This window comes from Pristiophorus japonicus, chromosome 3, assembly GCF_044704955.1.
Source record: "Pristiophorus japonicus isolate sPriJap1 chromosome 3, sPriJap1.hap1, whole genome shotgun sequence".
Lineage (NCBI taxonomy): Eukaryota > Metazoa > Chordata > Chondrichthyes > Pristiophoridae > Pristiophorus > Pristiophorus japonicus.
Window position 1 is genome coordinate 232,305,110 of NC_091979.1, and position 18,445 is coordinate 232,323,554.

At 47.9% G+C, this 18,445-nt stretch overlaps 1 protein-coding gene across 3 annotated transcripts in view; it reads left to right on the forward strand.

Annotated features, from left to right (window-relative positions):
- The first annotated feature begins 4,122 nt into the window (after positions 1 to 4,122).
- Positions 4,123 to 18,445, forward strand: part of LOC139260163 (LIM domain-binding protein 1) — a 140,715-nt gene continuing 126,392 nt past the window's right edge. For 2 of the 3 annotated variants that reach the window (XM_070876399.1, XM_070876400.1), the window contains exon 1: positions 4,124 to 4,541. In XM_070876399.1, coding sequence (XP_070732500.1) covers positions 4,517 to 4,541 — 25 coding nt within the window. In that variant the 5' untranslated portion in view covers positions 4,124 to 4,516. Of the gene's footprint in view, positions 4,542 to 18,445 lie in introns of all 3 variants that reach the window. The other variant, XM_070876401.1, reaches the window with a different exon arrangement.

An 18,445-nucleotide genomic window follows, 5' to 3' on the forward strand; every position in this document is an offset into this window, starting at 1 on the left:
GGCGTATAAAAGCAGGGAAGTCTTGCTGCAGCTATATAAGGTATTGGTGAGGCCACACCTGTAATACTGCGTGCAGTTTTGGTTTCCATATTTACGAAAGGATATACTTGCTTTGGAGGCAGTTCAGAAAAGGTTCACTAGGTTGATCCCGGGGATGAGGGGTTGACTTATGAGGAAAGGTTGAGTAGGTTGGGCCTCCACTCATTGGAATTCAGAAGAATGAGAGGTGATCTTATCGAAACATATAAGATTATGAGAGGGCTTGACAAGGTGGATGCAGAGAGGATGTTTCCACTGATAGGGGAGACTAGAACTAGAGGGCATGATCTTAGAATAAAGGACTGCCCATTTAAAACTGAGATGAGGAGAAATTTCTTCTCTCAGAGGGTTGTAAATCTGTGGAATTTGCTGCCTCAGAGAGCTGTGGATGCTGGAACATTGAATAAATTTAAGACAGAAATAGACAGTTTCTTAAATGATAAGGGAATAAGGAGTTATGGGGAGCGGGCAGGGAAGTGGAGCTGAGTCCATGATCAGATCAGCCATGATCTTATTGAATGGCGGAGCAGGCTCGAGGGGCCATATGGCCTACTTCTGTTCCTATTTCTTATGTTCTTATAAGGATTCGGCCATTTAGGACTAAGATGAGGAAAAACTTCTTCATTCAGAGGATGGTGAATCTTTGGAATTCTCTATCCCAGAGGGCTGAGGAGGCTCAATCGTTGAATATATTTATGACAAAGATCGATAGATTTTTGGATATTAAGGGAATCAAGGGATATGAGGATGGTGCAGGAAAGTGTTGAGGTAGATCAGTTATGATCTTAATGAATTGTGGAGCAGGCTCGAGGGGCCAAATGGCCTACTCCTGCTCCTATTTCTTATGTACTTATAAACCCCGGGTCTCTCTGTTCCTGCATCCCTTTAAATCTGTACCATTTAGTATATATTGCCTCTTCTCATTCTTCTTTGCAAAATGCATGATTTTACAGCTTTGTGCTAAATTTCATCTGCCACGTGACTGCCCATTTCACTAGTCTGTCTATGTCCTCCGGAAGTCTGTTACTCTCCTCACTGTTTCTGAGTTTCGTGTCATCAGCAAACTTTGAAATTATGCTCAGTATTCCCAATATCTATTAATATCTATCAAAAGGACTTTGACAGCTGAAGGCATGGCCGCCAGTGGTGGGATGGACTAAGCAGGTGATGCAAATGAGGCCAGAGTTGGAGAAACACGGAGATAGAAACATAGAAACATAGAAATTTACAGCGCAGAAGGAGGCCATTTCGGCCCATTGTGTCCGCGCCGGCCAACAAAGAACCGCACGGCCCTTGGTCAGCCCTATGAACAATGAACAATGGCGAAAAGGTAAAGAGCACCCAGCCCAACCAGTCCGTCCCACACAACTGCGACACACCTTACATTGAAACATTCTACACTGCACCCCAACCGGAGCCATATGATCCCCTGGGAGAGGCAAAAACCAGATAAAAATCCAGGTCAATTTGGGAAAAAAATCTGGGAAAATTCCTCTCCAACCCATCCAGGCGATCGAAACTAGGAGATCACCCTGGCCGTATTCGATTCCCTGCAGTACTTACCATCGTATCTGCTTATCTCGGAGAGTTGAAGCTCTCTGCTTATTTAGAGATTGTGGGTTCAAATCCCACTCTCGAACTTGAGCTCATAATCTCAGCTGAGGTGTTGGAGTTGCCATCCTTCAGATGAGATATTAGACCCATTTTCTGGTTGAGATGGACTTCAAACATCCTGTGACACCGTTTGAAGAAGAGTAGGGAGCTCACAGTGTTCTGACCAACATTACTTCCTCAATGTACGCCACCAAAAAAACAGGGGTAGAATTTCCGCAGGGGTTCTCCTTATCTCCTGCCGTAACTTTGATAGGAGACATGGGATTGGTAGCTAATGTTACTGGACTAGTAATCCAGAGGCCTAGGCTAATAATCCAGAGACATGAGTTCAAATCCCACCACGGCAGCAGGGAAATTTAAATTCAGTTAATTAAATAAATCTGGAATAAAAAGCTCGTATCAGTAATGGTGACCATGGAACTACTGGATTGTGGTTAAAAACCCATCTGGTTCACTAATGTCCTTTGAGGAAGGATATCTGCTGTCCTTACCCGGTCTGGTCTACATGTGACTCCAGACCCACAGCAATGTGGTTGACTCTTAACTGCGCTCTGAGTTGTACCAAACTTCTACAACGAAATATCACTGCAGGAGCACCTTCAGCACACGGATTCAGCGGTTCAAGAAGGCAGCTCACCACCACCACCTTCTCAAGGGCAATTAGGGATGGGCAATAAATGCCGGCCTTGCCAGTGACACCCACATCCCGTGAACGATAAAAAAAAAATTGGCAACCCTGTGCAGTGGCACAAACGGCCGTTTACACCCATCTCCCACATAGGGTTTGTTATGGATTATATTAAATAGGCTATATTATTGTTTGCTCAGTAACATACTGCGAATATTGTTGCTCCATGAATCACTCCTTCTTATAGTTAAGGACACAACCAAACTACCTGAGCGTATTACAAAATGGTGACACACAGTCACACTCGCCTGCCCTTGGTTCTCTCTGGGACTCCCCATTGACCCAGAGCCGTAACTATCCATAAACATCAGCAACACTCCGGGACTTGAACCCCGCTCTGCGTGTACATCTAGACAATGAGTGATGGCAGGCTATTTGACTAGTATGGGCTTCACGGCTGAGCCTGATCCTGTCCTTATCCGTTATCGAACCACGTGCCCCTTCCAGGAGAGGTAGGGGTTGCCAACTCTGGTCGGATGTATTCCTGGAGGTTTCATCACATGATCTCCCACCTCCAATCGTCCCCTCCCCTCCCCTTCTACGCCCACACTCCAGTCATTGGTCACCATTGGTCATCCATCGTCACCCTCCTTCCCACGGCCAATTGGAAAGCAATCAGACTCGTGTTACCCGATTGGGCGATGGTTGACTGTCAAACAGCCTTTTTTCCCCTATATTTCTCAACATGTTAATCACTAATAAGCAAAAGTGTTGGAAAATAAATCTCAATTTTTTTGAAGACCCTATTGTGTCAGCCGTGGCTTAGTGGGTAGCGCTCTCGCCTCTGAGTCAGAAGGTTGTGGGTTCAAGTCCCAGGACTTGAGCACAAAATCCAGGCTGACACTCAAGTGCAGTGCTGAGGGAGTGCTGCACTGTCGGAGGTGCCGTCTTTCGGTTGAGATGTTAAACTAAGATCTTGTCTGCTCTCTCAGGTGGACGTAAAAGATCCCATGGCACTATTTCGAAAAAGAACAGGGGAGTTTACCCCGATTTCCTGGGCCCAATATTTATCCCTCAATCAACATCAAGATTATCTGGTCATTTTCACGTATCTGTTTGTGGGAGCTTGCTGTGCGCAAATTGGCTGCTCCGTTTGCTACAATAGTGACTATAGTGACTACTTTCAAAAAGTACTTAATTGGCTGTCAAGCGCTTTGGGACGTCCTGGGAGGTGGTGAAAGGTGCTGTAGAAATGCAAGTCTTTCTTTCCTTTCTATGATTTTTCTGTCGGGTTTATGCTGGCGGCAGTGTCCTGAAGATTACTCTTCAATTCCCGGCGACTCCAGGACAACCCTGGAGGGTTGGGCAACCCCTCAGGAGCAGGAACACTGGCTGATTTTTCTCCTTCCTATCCCAGCGTGTCACTGAGGCAAACCCTTCATCACCAAACTCAACCCAGACTGGGAAATCAAAGATGGGTCTCTTGCAGTCTGTTGTTCTCAGCACAGCAATGGTCAGCGGCACAGTTGTTCACTGAACTGGTGGTGTACTGGCGCTGAGCATAGCGAAAGGGAAAACAAAATAGAGTCATTTTTCTTTTAAACGTTGGACTGCGGTCCAGAAAGGGTTAACATTCTCATCTCCCAGCTCCTGGACTGGGAGTGGGGGAAGAGGAGAGAGGGAGGGGAGGAGCAGGGTAGGGATGCGGGGTGGGGGGGGGGAAGGTGAATTATTTCCATTCGATGAATAAAACACGGCAGATCCAGCCGAAAGGGGCTAAGGTTCCTCCTTCTCGAGAGGGGCAGTGATGGATAGCGAAAGGAATTTGTTGGAAGCAGGGTTTCTCAATGTAGAAAACAACATTTTAAGAGAGAGCGAGAGAGAGAGAAAATCTGGGTCACATGCTTGTTGTTGCTTTGCCATCTCTTGTTTCCTGGGTTACACTGCCAGACACACACTCCACCCACTGAATTTTGCATTTGCATATTAATGAGTGGAGGCATTTCGCCTTTGAGGGACGAATAATTTCTGCTTCCTGTTTCTCTGGCAGTCTCTCTCTCTCTCTCTTTTTTTTTCTCCTTCCCAGAGATTTCAGTACGTGACATCAACACACACAGGACACCATGAAGTAGAGAGAGGCTGTGCTGTCTGCTTGTTGCAACCAGAAGGGGAGAAAAAGGATTTAAAAAAAAAACCATACCATACATATAGGAAGGGAGTTCAGAGATGTGAAAAATGTCAGGAGGTTGCTCATGTCCTGGTGAGTACAGTATACTCCAGTAACTAATGGCTAACCAATTAACTTTATTGATGTGGAAATGTGTGGTTTATGTGGGGCTGGGATTGAGGCCTGTGGCTGAACATTATTTTCGGTTTCAGACATAGCTGTGGAAGCAGAGAGGGAGAGAGAGGGAAAGATCCTTAATGTGTTTTTTTTGTGGTTGAACCATTTTAGATTTGATCTGCGAGGATTTTTCTCCTCCAAGTGCACACGCAGCGGGTAACAAAACGGTGTCTGATGAATGTTATATTTTATGTTTCCAGGCACACACACATACATGTGTGCGCTTGTGGTTATTGCGTAGCAATCTTGTAGGATGGCAAAAAAAAATAGCAGGCTTTAGATATCCATCCAGCAGTCACGTCATCTGTAAACTTTTACATTTGCTTACGTCAGAGTGCGTCACTTGACTGGTAATTCGCATCTGCTTCTGTAAGCGCGGCGCTCAACCGCCGTTAAATAAACCGCCGTTAAATAACCCAGATATTTATTTATCTTTTTTTTTGGTGCAGCCGAAGGAGTGTGAGTGGCTGGGTAGGGCCCAGGGTTTTACGTGTGCTTGTACAATGAGGGTGTTTGGGCTGTAGCACCGATCCCCCCCCACAGACCCGGGGGCGTTCCAGGTTCAGCGCCCAGTCTGCCGCCACTCGGCTGTTGGGTTCGACGGCCCTGAGTGGCTGAAGGGCAAATTGGCCTGGTTTGCCACTCAACCTTGTTTTCAAATCCCTCCATGGCCTCGCCCCTCCCTATCTCTGTAACCTCCTCCAGCCCTACAACCTCTGAGATCGCTGCGCTCCTCCAATTCAGGCCTCTTGCTCATCCCTGATTTTAATCGCTCCACCATTGGCGGCCGTGCCTTTAGCTGCCTGGGCCCCAAGCTCTGGAATTCCCCCCCTAAACCTCTCCGCCTCTCCGTCCACCTTTAAGACGCTCCTTAAAACCTACCTCTTTGACAAGCTTTTGGTCACCTCGCCTAACATCTCCTTATGTGATGCGCCTTGGAACATTTTACTAGTGAAAGGCGCTAAAAAAATGTAAGTTTTTTCTTTAAGGTGGAAAATGCTCCAAGGCGTTTCTCAAAATGAATCAGATGGGGAAAATGGTATGGATTCTGAGTTATAGCTGGAGGTAACTGATAGCTTAATCAAAAAGAGGTGTTTGAGAAGGTTTGTAAAGATAGAGAGTAAGAAATAACTTGTCTTTCTATAGCGCCTTTCACAACCTCAGGACGTTCCAAAGCACTTTATAGCCAATGAAGTGCTTTTGAAGTGTAGTCACTGTTGTAATATAGGAAACGTGGCAGTCAATTCGCGCATGGCAAACTGCAATGTGAAAAATTATCAAATAATCTGTTTTTTAGTGATGTTGACTGAGGGATAAATATTTGCCAGGACACCAGGGATAACTCCCCAGCTCTTCTTTGAATAGTGCCTTGGGATCTTTTATATCCACCTGAGAGGGCAGACAGGACCTCGGTTTAACGTCTCATCTGAAAGACGGCACCTCCGACAGTGCGGCGCTCCCTCAGCACTGCACTGGGAGTGTCAGCCTGGATTACGGGCTCAAGTCTCTGGAGTCGGACTCGATCCCTCAATCTTTTGACTCCGAGACGAGAGTGCTGTCAACTGAGCCACGGCTGATACCACAGAGAAGTGGAGAGAAGGAGGGCTTTGGAGAGGGTGTTCCAGAGAGTGGGGATGATTATGGGTGCACTGGTCTCATGGTTATGGTACTGAACTGGCAACCCTGAGTTCAAATCACACACTTGAAAGTTGTGAAACTGAATTAAAAATAATTCTGGTAATTCTGGTACCAGATAGCATGGCATTGGAAGCTGCCAGATTGTTGTTAATTAAATGCCAAGTGGTTCAGGTATGTTCCACAGGGAAGGGAACCTGCAACAACAGCCTGAATTTATATAGTGCCTTTAATGTCGTAAAATGTCCCAAGGCACTTCACAGCAACGTCAATGTGCACAGTTCTGGTCTCCATAGTTCAAATAGTCTTCGGAGGCATTGGCAAAAAAGATTCAGATGGATGATACCAGAACTGAGAGGATATACTTATCAGGAAAGGCTGAGCAGGCCGGGGCTCTTTACTCGAGAAAAGAGAAGGAAGGTTGAGGTGTGACCTGATAGAGGCCTTTAAGATAATGAAAGGGTTTGATAGGATAGATGTAAAGAAAATGTTTCCACTTGTGGGGGAGACCAGAACTAGAGGTCATAAATGTAAGATAGTCACTAATAAATCCAATCGGGAATTCAGGAGAAACTTCTTTACCCAGAGTGTGGTTAGAACGCGGAACTCGCTACCACAGGAAGTGGTTGAGGCGAATAGCAGAGATGCATTAAAGGGGAAGCTGGATAAACACACGAGGGAGAAAGAGGGGGTGGGAGGAGGCTCGTGTGGAGCATAAACACCAGCACCCATCAGCTGGGCCAAATGGCCTGTTTCTGACTTGTACATCCGATGTAAGTCAACGTTATCAAACAAAATTTGACACCGAGCCTCATAAGGAGGTCGGACAGGCGAGAGATTTTAAGGAGTGTCATAAAGGAGGATAGAGAGGCGGAGAGGTTTAGGGAGGGAAATCTAGAGCTTAGGGCCCAGGCAGCTGAAGGCACGACCGCCAATGGTGGAGAGATTAAAATTTGGATGCGCAAGAGGTCAGACTTGGAGGAACACAGAAATCTCGGAGGGTTGTAGGGCTGGAGGAGGTTACAGAGATAGGGATGAGAATTTTAAAATCGTGGCATTGCTAGACCGGGAGCCAATGTAGATCAGTGTGCTTAGTGGCTGATGAGTGAACGGGACTTGATGTGAGTTAGGATACCTGTGACTGTAGACCCCACCACCTGGTTGACTTGTGGTTAATCCAGTCAGGGTACTTCAGGATGGACACATCCCAAAGAACTAAACCAACAAAAGTTCAGTTACCTTCTTCTTCTTAGGCAGTCCCTCAAATTGAGGATGACTTGCTTCCACCAAAAAGGGATGAGTTTGCAGGTGTTTCAATGAAGGGCCAGATATTCCAGGTACTACATCCTGAAGGTGGATTTTTTTTAACGTGTGGTGGCCATTGCACACCAGCCACCACACGGGCTTGACAGAGCGAGGTCTTGGTCCAGTGGCAAGGATTAACCAAGACGACCGGAGACCTGCTCTGCTGCACGGACCTAGTGCACACACATATCGCAGTGTGGGCTGGCCCGTGCTGTCCCCGGGCCCTCGCCTCTTCTGGGCCCCGAACTCACGCCTCTCCTGGGCCACGATCACGTCGCTCTGCAATCTCTCGCCGCTCCTTCGCCCTGACCTCGCCGCTCCTGCTGTACCTGCCCATGCTCCAATCAGCGACCTAGATTATGGTGGCGTCCAATCCAGTCGCCCTCTTCATAGCCGTCACCTTCCCGGACCGGCTCGTTCTGTACCTTGCAGTGGTATATCCCGACCTGTCGCAGATGGTTCCTCGCAGGTCGGGACCCCACTGGTGGTGTTAAGGGAATGGCAGGGGGAGCGGGGCATGTACAAGAGACTGGACTCAAAGGAACGAAGGATGCAGAAGGGGGATTTTATTTTTAAGTTCATTCTCGGGATGTAGAAAGACTGGCATTTATTGCCTGTTCTAAGTTGTCCTTGAAAAGGTGGTGGGACTCCTTCTTAAACCGCTGCAGTGCGTGTGGTCACGGTGCTCCTACAGTGCTGTTTGTTCCAGGATTTTGACCCTGCCGGAGGAGATTGCGGATGTAGGGTGGGATGAGGTCATGAGGAGAAGGATTTTGTAGTTAATGTGTTGAGGGTTGGGAGCCATTGTTGGTCAACGAGAACATCGAGGGATTGGGTGAGCGGGACATATTGTGTACAGGATTTGGGCAGCTGGAGTTTTGGACAAGTTAGAGTTTATGGGAGATGGAGGCTGGGAGGACAACATGGAGAAATTTTGCCACATGGGGCAGGGAGGGGCTTGGTGAGATCATAGGCTATTCACTACTTCCTCTTTAAGCTGTAAAAGCATGACTTTCACTCTGCTCCTCACACTTATCCTGATGTCCCAGGCTGTCCCAATCTGGACTGTTCACAGATTTTATTTTTCTCATCCCTTCTTTCCCTGAAGGTGGCTATCCCTGGGGTATGGCTCCACTAGTGCTCTTCACTGCCTCACTCAGGCAACCATTCTTTATACAAAAGCAAAATACTGCGGATACTGGACATCTTAAATAAAAACTCACATTCTTTATAAGTAAGCTGTGCTTCTCGTCTCTGAGTTAGATGGTCGTGGGTTCGAGTCCCACTCCAGAGACTTCAGCGCATAATCCAGGCTGACACTCGCAGTGCGGTACTGAGGGAGTGCTGCACTGTCGGAGGTGCTGTCGTTTAGATGAGCCGTTAATCCAAGGTCCCTTCTGCTCTCTCAGGTGGTTAAGTATACCACCCTAGGTGTCCCACCTGTGACAGGGACTGTGGTTTCCGTATTGGACTGTTCAGCCACCTAAGAACTCATTTTAAAGTGGAAGCAAGTCTTCCTCGATTCCGAGGGACTGCCTATGATGATGAGGTGGGCTCCTCTAACTCAGCACCTGGAACCTCTGTGGTCAATATCTGAGACATCAGAGGCATTTCCTGTGTTTAGTTTTTGAAGAATAGAGGCACTGCGAATGGATATGGGGAGGTATAGAACACACACACTGTGTCCAAGAGCACTCCCCTCCACTTTTCATCATAGCCTTTGCGGAGGGCTCCCAGTTCCCATTTCTCCTGCTATCACTGTTACTGACAGTAATACTTAAATAAAAAAAAAATGAAATACCTCCCTTTGTTAAGTTTTAACGGTGGTGGCTGGGTGGAAGTCTGCCTCAGAAACAGCCCCTGCCAAATCTGATCGTTTAACAATGAGCCCCGGAATTAGCGGAGATGATTTTTCAGAAAGGCAGAAAATTCTTGCGTGTAGAAAGCGCGAGAGGAGATAAAAAAATCTTGGGACGTGCGAGTGAATTTAGGTAATGAACATTTTTTTTTAAAAGTGTGAGATTTTTCTCACCTCATTTGGTGTTTTCTGAATATATCGGATTGCATTAAAGGGCTCCATACTGACTTGAACTGATCCCGACTAGAGAAAGGTCAAAATCAATCCTGCGACTTCTCACGTTCCAGGCCCCGATCCGCTGATAGCGTGTGTGTGTGTGAGTGTGTGTGTGTGTGTGTGTGTGAGTGTGTAAGTGTGTGTGAGTGTGTGTGAGTGTGTGTGAGTGTGTGTGAGTGTGTGTGTGTGAGTGTGTGTGAGCGGTGTGTGTGAGTGTGTGTGAGCGGTGTGTGTGAGCGGTGTGTGTGTGTGTGTATGAGTGTGTGAGCGGTGTGAGTGTGTGTGTGAATGCGTGAGTGTGTGTGTGTGAATGCGTGAGTGTGTGTGTGTGTGAATGTGTGAGTGTGTGTGTGAATGTGTGAGTGTGTGTGCGCGGTGTGTGTGTGTGTGTGTGAGTGTGTGTGTGAGTGGTGTGTGTGTGAGTGGTGTGTGTGTGAGTGTGTGTGTGTGTATGTGTGTGTGTGCGCGGTGTGTGTGAGTGTGTGTGTATGTGTTTGTGTGTGTGTGTGTGAGTGTGTTGGGTGAGGAGTCCTATTGAAGAGGACTCATTTACAGGGCTATGGGGAAAGAGAAGGGGTGGAGGGGGGGGTGGGGGACGGAGGGGAGTAGGACTAAATTGGAAAGCTCTTTCAAATAGCCAGCACAGGCATGAAAGGCCGAATGGTCTCCCTTTCAGTGCCGTAAGATTCTATGATTCCAGGACAGGACCAGGCTCCGCTGTGATGCCTTACATGGTTGAATACCGTGCTGGTGTTTTGGGCTCTCAAATCAGGAGCGGCCAATTGGGTGAGAGACCGGTGATTGTCCCAGTGCCCGTGATACTGGACCCAGCAACAAAACAAAACCAAAAATGTCTCTGGCTCGGCACACAGAAAGAGGAAGCGCTTTATATTTATATAGCACCATGTCATGTCTTCAGGATGTAGTGGGTACCGGTGATGTGGGGGGTTTTAATAATTCAGAGAGCACGAGGTCAAATCCCACCCAGGGCAGTTTGAGAATTTGAATTCAGTTTGTAAAAAATCTGGAAATAAAAATAGCTGGTCTCAGTAAAAGTGGCCATGAAGCTGTCAGATTGTAAAACCCCATCTGGTTCACTAACGTCCCTTTAGGGAAGGAAACCTGCCGTCTTTACCTGATCTGGGCCTACATGTGACTCCAGTCCACACACTAACCTAGTTGACTTATAACTGCCCTCTGAAGTGAACCAGCAAGACAATCAATCAGTTGAATCAAACCTGCAGCGGTTCAAGAAGGCGGCTCACCACCACCTTCCCAAGAGGCCACCGGGGATGGGCAATAAATGCCGGCCTTGCCAGTGATGTCACATCCCGAGAATTGATAAGATAATCAATCTCACATCTAACTAATTACCTTTGAAGTGTGATGATGTCAACATTACTTCCGGGTCAAGTAGCAGCTCGTGATGGGTCTGATTTAACAAATATAAATGTAAAAATATTTCATCAGCCTTTTATAAAGAAAATATAAAACACACAACTTAATAAATTTCAGTTAAGGTACAGACCTATTTTAAGTTGACGATATATATTTACACTTCTTTCCAAATTTTTCTTTTTAAATGATCTCTTCCATATTTTTCTTTACTCCATGATTTTCTTTGCCGCTCTCTCCCTCTCGCTCCTTTCCCGGGATCCCTCTTTACACCCTGCACAAATTGCCAGTGTAATCACCGGGTTAGCTCTGGCAGGTGATTAAACTGCTGGCAGGCTGGATGAATTCAGGGTCTGGTAATTCAGCTCAATACCGTCAGCTGTGGCTCAGTGGGCAGCACCCTTGCTTCTCAGTCAGAAGGTCATGGGTTCGAGTATCACTCCAGGGATTTGAGCACATAACTCCAGGGTGACACTCCAATGCAGTGCTGAGGGAGCGGCGCACTGTCGAAGGTGCTGTCTTTCAGATGAGACGTTAAACCCGTCTGCTCTCTCGGGTGAATGTAAAAGATCCCATGGAAACTATTTCACAGAAGAGCAAGGGAGTTCTCCCCGGTATCCTCGGCCAATATTTATCCCTCAACCAACATCACTAAAACAGATTATCTGCTCACTTATCACATTGCTGTTTGTGAGAGCTTGCTGTGTGCAAATTGGCTGCCACGTTTCCCACATTACTACACTCCAAAAAGTACTTCATTGGCTGGAATGTGCTTTGGGACGTCCGGTGATCGTGAAAGGCGCTATAGAAATGCAAGTCTTTCTTTCACACCTTGCAGCAGGTGTCAGATCCCGATCAGGAGTGGGAGCCTGGACTCATCTTCCCATCCTAACCCAAGGGTGCCTCACAGGAGATGTTTTATTCTTGGCACTCCCTTAACCCCACAAAAAGAAAAGTTTTTTAAAAACGTTGGCGGTTTTCTGAGCAGACTCCAGGAGGTCCCTTTAAGCGCCGCTGGTTAGGCCACTTGACGCTGGGTGCAAATGGGTGGAGCTTGCTGAGTGCGTTCACCACCCTTTTGCTCCTCTAATTGCAATCAGGGTCAATGCACATCATAGGCACTTAGAATCAGCCCCAATGTGTGTCATTTAGTACTGTGTACCTTGGTGTCATCCCCACCGACACCTGCGAATCCCTGGCCCTAGACCGCCCAAAGTGGAGGAAAAGCATCCGGGAGGGCGTTGAGCACCTCGAGTCTCTTCGCCTAGAGTAAGCTGAAGCCAAGTGTTGACAGCGGAAGGAGCGCACGGCAAACCCAGGACCCTCACCCACCCGTTCCTTCAACCACCGTTTGCCCCACCTGTGACAGAGACTGTAGGTTCTGCATTGGACTCCTCAGTCACCTGAGAACTCACTTTTAGTGTGGAAGCAAGTCATCCTCGACTCCGAGGGACTACCTACGATGATGATTATTTGACCCTGAAATGAGTTTCAACCACATATCCACAGCATTACTAAGACCGCCTATTTCTACCTCCGTAATATCGCACGTCTCCGTCCTTGCCTCATTTGCTGCTGAAGCCCTCATCCATTCCTTTGTTACCTCTAGATTTGACTATTCCAACACACTCTTGGCTGGCCTCCCACATTCTACCCGCCGTAAACTAGAGGTGATCCAAAACTCGGCCGCTCGTGTCCTAACTCACACCGAGTCACAATCCCCCATCACCCCTGTACTCGCTGACCGACATTGGCTTCCAGTCAAGCAACGCTTCGATTTCAAAATTCTCATCCTTATTTTCAAATCCCTCCATTAACTCCTCGCCCCTCCCTATCTCCCCCAGCCCCACAACCTCCCGAGATACTTGCGCTCCTCTAATTCTGCCCTCCTGAGCATCCCTGATTATAATCGCACAACCATTGGTGGCCGTGCCTTCAGCTGCCTGGGCCCCAAGCTCTGGAACTCCCTGCCTAAACCTCTCTGCCTCTCTACCTCTCTTTCCTCCTTCAAGATGCTCCTTAAAACCTACCTCTTTGACCAAGCTTTGGTCACCTGCTAATTTCTACTTATGCACTCGTGTCAAATTTTTATCACATAATACTCCTGTGAAGTGCCTTGAGACGTTTCACTATGTTAAAGGCGCTATATAAATACACGTTGTTATTGTAAAGCTCCCAAAACTGCCCAGTAGATGGCAGAGTATTCACACACACACATGCACACAAATATGTGCATGCATGCGCACACACACTCAAGCACCAAGATGCACACACGCTTACACACATCTGCATGCACACACATACACGGGCAGACTCACACGCACGCCCACACAGAGTCACAGACACACACACATATACACAATACAGTGCAAGTGGGCACAGAGGGAGATTCACATATACATACACAGAGGTATACATGGATTTTGCGTTTGCTAATCTTCCTGTTTTGAGACCAATGCAGGATAAACGCTCGGATACATATGCTATATTGTCGATGCGTAGACAAGCATACACTGTGACTCCCTCAGTCCAACTCAAAGTTTTCCTTTTGGGAGCAGGCAAGGAATTGAAAGGGGCAGAGAAAGATTGGATGTAGAGCCATCTTAATGTTTTGCTGGAAATCCAGGGAATCCTTGGTCTTCCTGGACTGAACGATTTCTTTTAACCTTCCTGCTCACACACTGTGACAGTGAAACAAACACTAACATTACCGCCACAAATCTATTCAAACACCAGGCATAGATACTTTTTCTGGAAATTTAGATTTATACGACAAAAATAAACACTGAAAATATAATTTAAAGACAATGATATTTAACTCTTTAATTCTGCATGTCCGGATGTACCTTTTCAGCCAGTTTCTCTTTTTCTCCCCTTCTTTCTCCGTCAGATTTTGATTCTTTATAGTTTTAAATTTTAAATGTTTTTCTACGAAACACACTTTGTTTCCCTAAAAACTGACTTTAAAATTCTCAAGCTGGGAAAATTGAGGTAGAAGATCAGCCATCATCTAATTTAATGGTGGAGCAGGCTCGAGGGGTTGTATGGCCTACTGCTCTTATTTGTGTTGTGCCTTTCACAGCCAATGAAGTACTTTTGAAGTGTAGTCACTGTTGTGAAGTAGGAAAGGATATACTTGCCATTGAGGGAGTGCAACGGACTGATTCCCGGAATGGGGGGAATTGTCCTTTTGAGGAGAGATTGAGTAGTCTAGGCCTATATTCTCTAGAGTTTAGAAGAATGAGAGGTGATCTCATTGAAACATACAAAATTCTTACAGGGCTTGACAGGGTAGATGCAGGGAGGATGTTTCCCCTGGCTGGGGAGTCTAGAACCAGGGATCACAGTCTCAGAATAAGGGGTCGGCTATTTAAAAAAATAAAGACTTGCATTTATATAGCGCCTTTCACAACCACCGGATGTCTCAAAGCGCTTTACAGCCAATGAAGTACTGAGATGAGAATTTTCTTTACTCGGAGGGTGGTGAATCTTTGGAATTCTCTACCCCAGAGGACCGTGGAGGCTCAATCGTTGAGCATGTTCAAGACAGATATCGATAGATTTTTGGATATTAAGGGAGTCAAGGGATATGGGGACAGTGCAGGAAAGTGGAGTTGTGGTAGAAGATCAGCCATGGTCTTATTGAGTGGCGGAGCAGGCTCAAGGGGCCGAATGGCCGACTCCTGCTCCTTTTTCTTATGTTCTTATGAAACACAGCAGTCAATTTGCGCACAGCAGCTCCCACAAATAGCACTGTGATAATGGCCAGATATTCTGTTGTAGCAATGTTGGTTGAGGGATAAATATTGACCCCAGGACACTAGGGAGAACTCCCCTGCTCTTCTTCCAGTGGTGCCGTGGGATCTTTTACATCTACATGAGAGGGCAGGTGGGGCTTTGGTGTAACACCTCATCTGAAAGACAGCACCTCCAACAGTGCTGCACTCCCTCAGCATTCAAGCACTGACCACACTTGGATCAGCTCCGCTGGGCAGGCCACATCGTTCGTGTCATGTATCCTACATAGTTACTGCTTGTACTATTACAAGGTGTGCCACCAGGGGGCACCTCAGTGGGAGACTTGTAGGTTACCTGTACAGGTGTGCCAGGCCTAGTATAAAAGGCCGGCTGCCAGGTATGATCCTCACTCTGGAATTATCAATAAAGGACTATGGTCACTACAGTTCAAGTACAACACATTGCCTCGTGGAGTCATTATCAGAGCATCTAAAGACATAACAATTGGCAACGAGATTACGGATCTTCATGTGAAAATGGCTAACCTTGGTACGTTGCAGCAGTTCGCCGACGGTGATGATTGGGACGCCTTTGTGGAGAGGCTCGACCATTTCTTCACAGCAAACGACCTGGCAGGAGACAACCCGGCCACACTGGCTGATAAGCGCAGAGCTATCCTGCTAACTAGTTGTGGGCCCAACGTCTATGGCCTCGTCAGGACTTGCTGGCACCAGCGAAGACAACGACCAAGACGTACGAGGAGCTTGTAATGGTGATCCAAGAACAACTCAAGCCCAAAGAGAGCATCCTCACAGCCAGACACCGGTTTTACACCCACCGACGGCCCGAAGGCCAGGAAATCGCGAAATATGCTGCAGACCTCAGGAGGCTGGGGGCACCGTGTGATTTCGGCGACCACCTCACTGAAGCGCTGCGGGATCTCTTTGTCATTGGAATGGGCCACGAGGGCCTTCTTCATAAGCTACTATCTGTGGATACCACAGTCACACTGCAGAAGGCCATCTCCGTGAGCCAGGCATTCATGACCTCGACCTGCGGCTCTAGGCAGTTTACTCATCCTCAGGACTCAAACACGACACAGAGTGGCGCCTTTTAGAGGCTGGACTGTAGAACGTGAACTTTCTCAGGGAAGAGAGAACAGGCCCCCGAGTCCGCCGAGGGGGGCTAACCGAGTAGCTCCATGCTGGCGTTGCGGAGGGAATCACAGGGCTCACCAGTGCCGCTTTAAAGACGATGTGTGTAAAGGCTGCAGCACAAAGGGCCACCTCCAGTGAATGTGTAAGAGAAATATGACTCACTGTGTCGATGAAGAGTCTGCAGATGGCCATGAATCCAGCACGGATTATGAAACGATAGAGAGGTAGCTCACCCCCACGATGAGGTATATGGCATGTTTAACTGCACCCACCGAGTGTTCCCCGTTGAGGATGGAAGTCGAGATAGATGGCGTTCCAGTCTTCATGGAAGTGGACACGGGGGTGAGCCAGTCAGTAATGAATCAAGAAGTCTTTGAGAGGCTACGGGACAATCAAGCTGAACGACCCAAGTTGGTCCCGGTTCAGGCAAAGCTGCGCACCTACACTGATGGTCATTGGTAGTGCGGATGTAAAGGTACTCCATAATGGCGTGGTGCATAGGTTACATCTGTGGATTGTTGCAGGTGATAGACCAACGCTACTCGGAAGAAGGTGGATGGAGAAGATCCATTGGAAGTGGGAAGACTTCACCCCTCCAGCGATCGACGTCCTCCGCGCTCAGAGGCAAAGCAAGCCCTCACCTGAGGTTCGATCCGGCACCGGAGAGCAGACCAGCACAGTACCCGAGGCACAGACCGCTCAGCACGACTGCGTGGAGATGATCAGCTGGGACGACCCGAATGCACTTTCCAAGCTCCAGTGGCAGGACTCCGGAGGAAGAAAATCGGATCCAAAGGTGACTTCCCAGCTTCGGTGGCAGAACCCGGGGAGAAGAGGATCACCGCAGTCAACATCGTGGATGGAGGAAAGATGGCGCCCAAACCACGAGGTGATGCGCTGAAGAAAAAGATGGCAGCGGCCAGACCATGAGGTGCAGCGCTGTTGGAGCAACACGTGGCACCAAACGGAGAAGAGGATTGGGGTAAATGTAGCAAGGCTCTCTTAAAGGAGACCTGCAACTCACCACACTTAAAGGGACAGTTCCACACTCTCAATCAATGTAAGAGCAACTGTGAGTTAGATGTAAAATGTGTAATTGATGATCAGAGTTGTGTACATGCAATAAGCAAAGAAAAAGTTGTGCGATCGCGATCGGAGCTGCAGGTTATTTACTATGAGTAATGAAACGTTGTGCGATGTAGGATTTCAACTGCATACAGTCAATACAGCGGGCAAACACCCATCGGGAGCACACAGGTCCAGCGAGCTACCCAATGTAGTAGCCTGCGCCCCTGGGACCAGAGTTATGCATCATGGAGTGTGGCCACAAGCAGCCAATACATACAAGCTGCAGAGCAAGCGATCTCAGGAGGGCAACGGCACCGGTATCGATACCCTGCCCCTGATCGGCTCCACCTCTCAGGCACCCGATGGCACCAACCGACACGAGCCTGAAAGAGCAAACCACGCTAAGGAGCAGCCCCCAGACCCTATCGCCACCAAGGCTACACCCGAGAACGAAGGGTCACCCGCAACGGTTCTCCCAAATGGGACCGGGACCAGCCAGGATCCCAAACCAAATAACGGCCAGGCAAGCGAGTCAGCAGTTCCCTGTGCACTGCTAGACGACTGCTCCTCAGGGAGCAGCAGCGACCCGGGGCACAAGGAGAGGACAGGGAGGTCACAGGTATCTGTGAACCTGCCCGACGCCAGGAGCAATGGCAAAAGCCCCGAGAGTAGGCAACTTGAGCCAACCAGGTTCCCACTGCCAGCACTGGGCACCGCGCCACCACCAGACTACCTGGACACCATCCAACAGTTCTGGTACTAGTTTGTCCTCACACACCAGTACTGATTCCAAGTATATATCAAGTATGTGCCTCACCAGTCAAATGTATTTGCCTCACAACTGTACCACAAACGTAATGATGTAAATGCAAATTTTTTTTTGGACTTGAAATGTATATGAATTTAATGAGCCACCGGCATAATCTATATGTGGGGGCGGGGGGGGGAGAGAATGGAGTGGCCATGGACACACAAACAGAAACTACCAGCACCTCCACTGCCAACGAAACATCACCTACTCACCCAAGATGAAAACGACCCTCCAAGGGCCAACCAGATAGAGCTAAGCCCAGAGCACTCAATGCATGAAGGCGATTTGCACTAAAGGCTTGGGGGAGAGTGATGTCATGTATCCTTCATGGTTACTGCTTGTACTATTACAAGGTGTGCCACCAGAGTGCACCTCAGTGGGAGACTTGTAGGTTACCTGTACAGGTGTGCCAGACCTAGTATAAAAGGCAGGCCACCAGATCTCCTCACTCTGGAGTTATCAATAAAGGACTAAGGTCACTACAGTTCAAGTACAACACAGTGCCTCGTGGAGTCATTATCAGAGCATCTAAAGACATAACTGTTCGCATGCAAGACACGAGACTCCCAAAGCAAGCACTCTACTCGGAACTCCTTCATGGTAAATGAGCCAAAGGTGGGCAGCGGAAACGTTACAA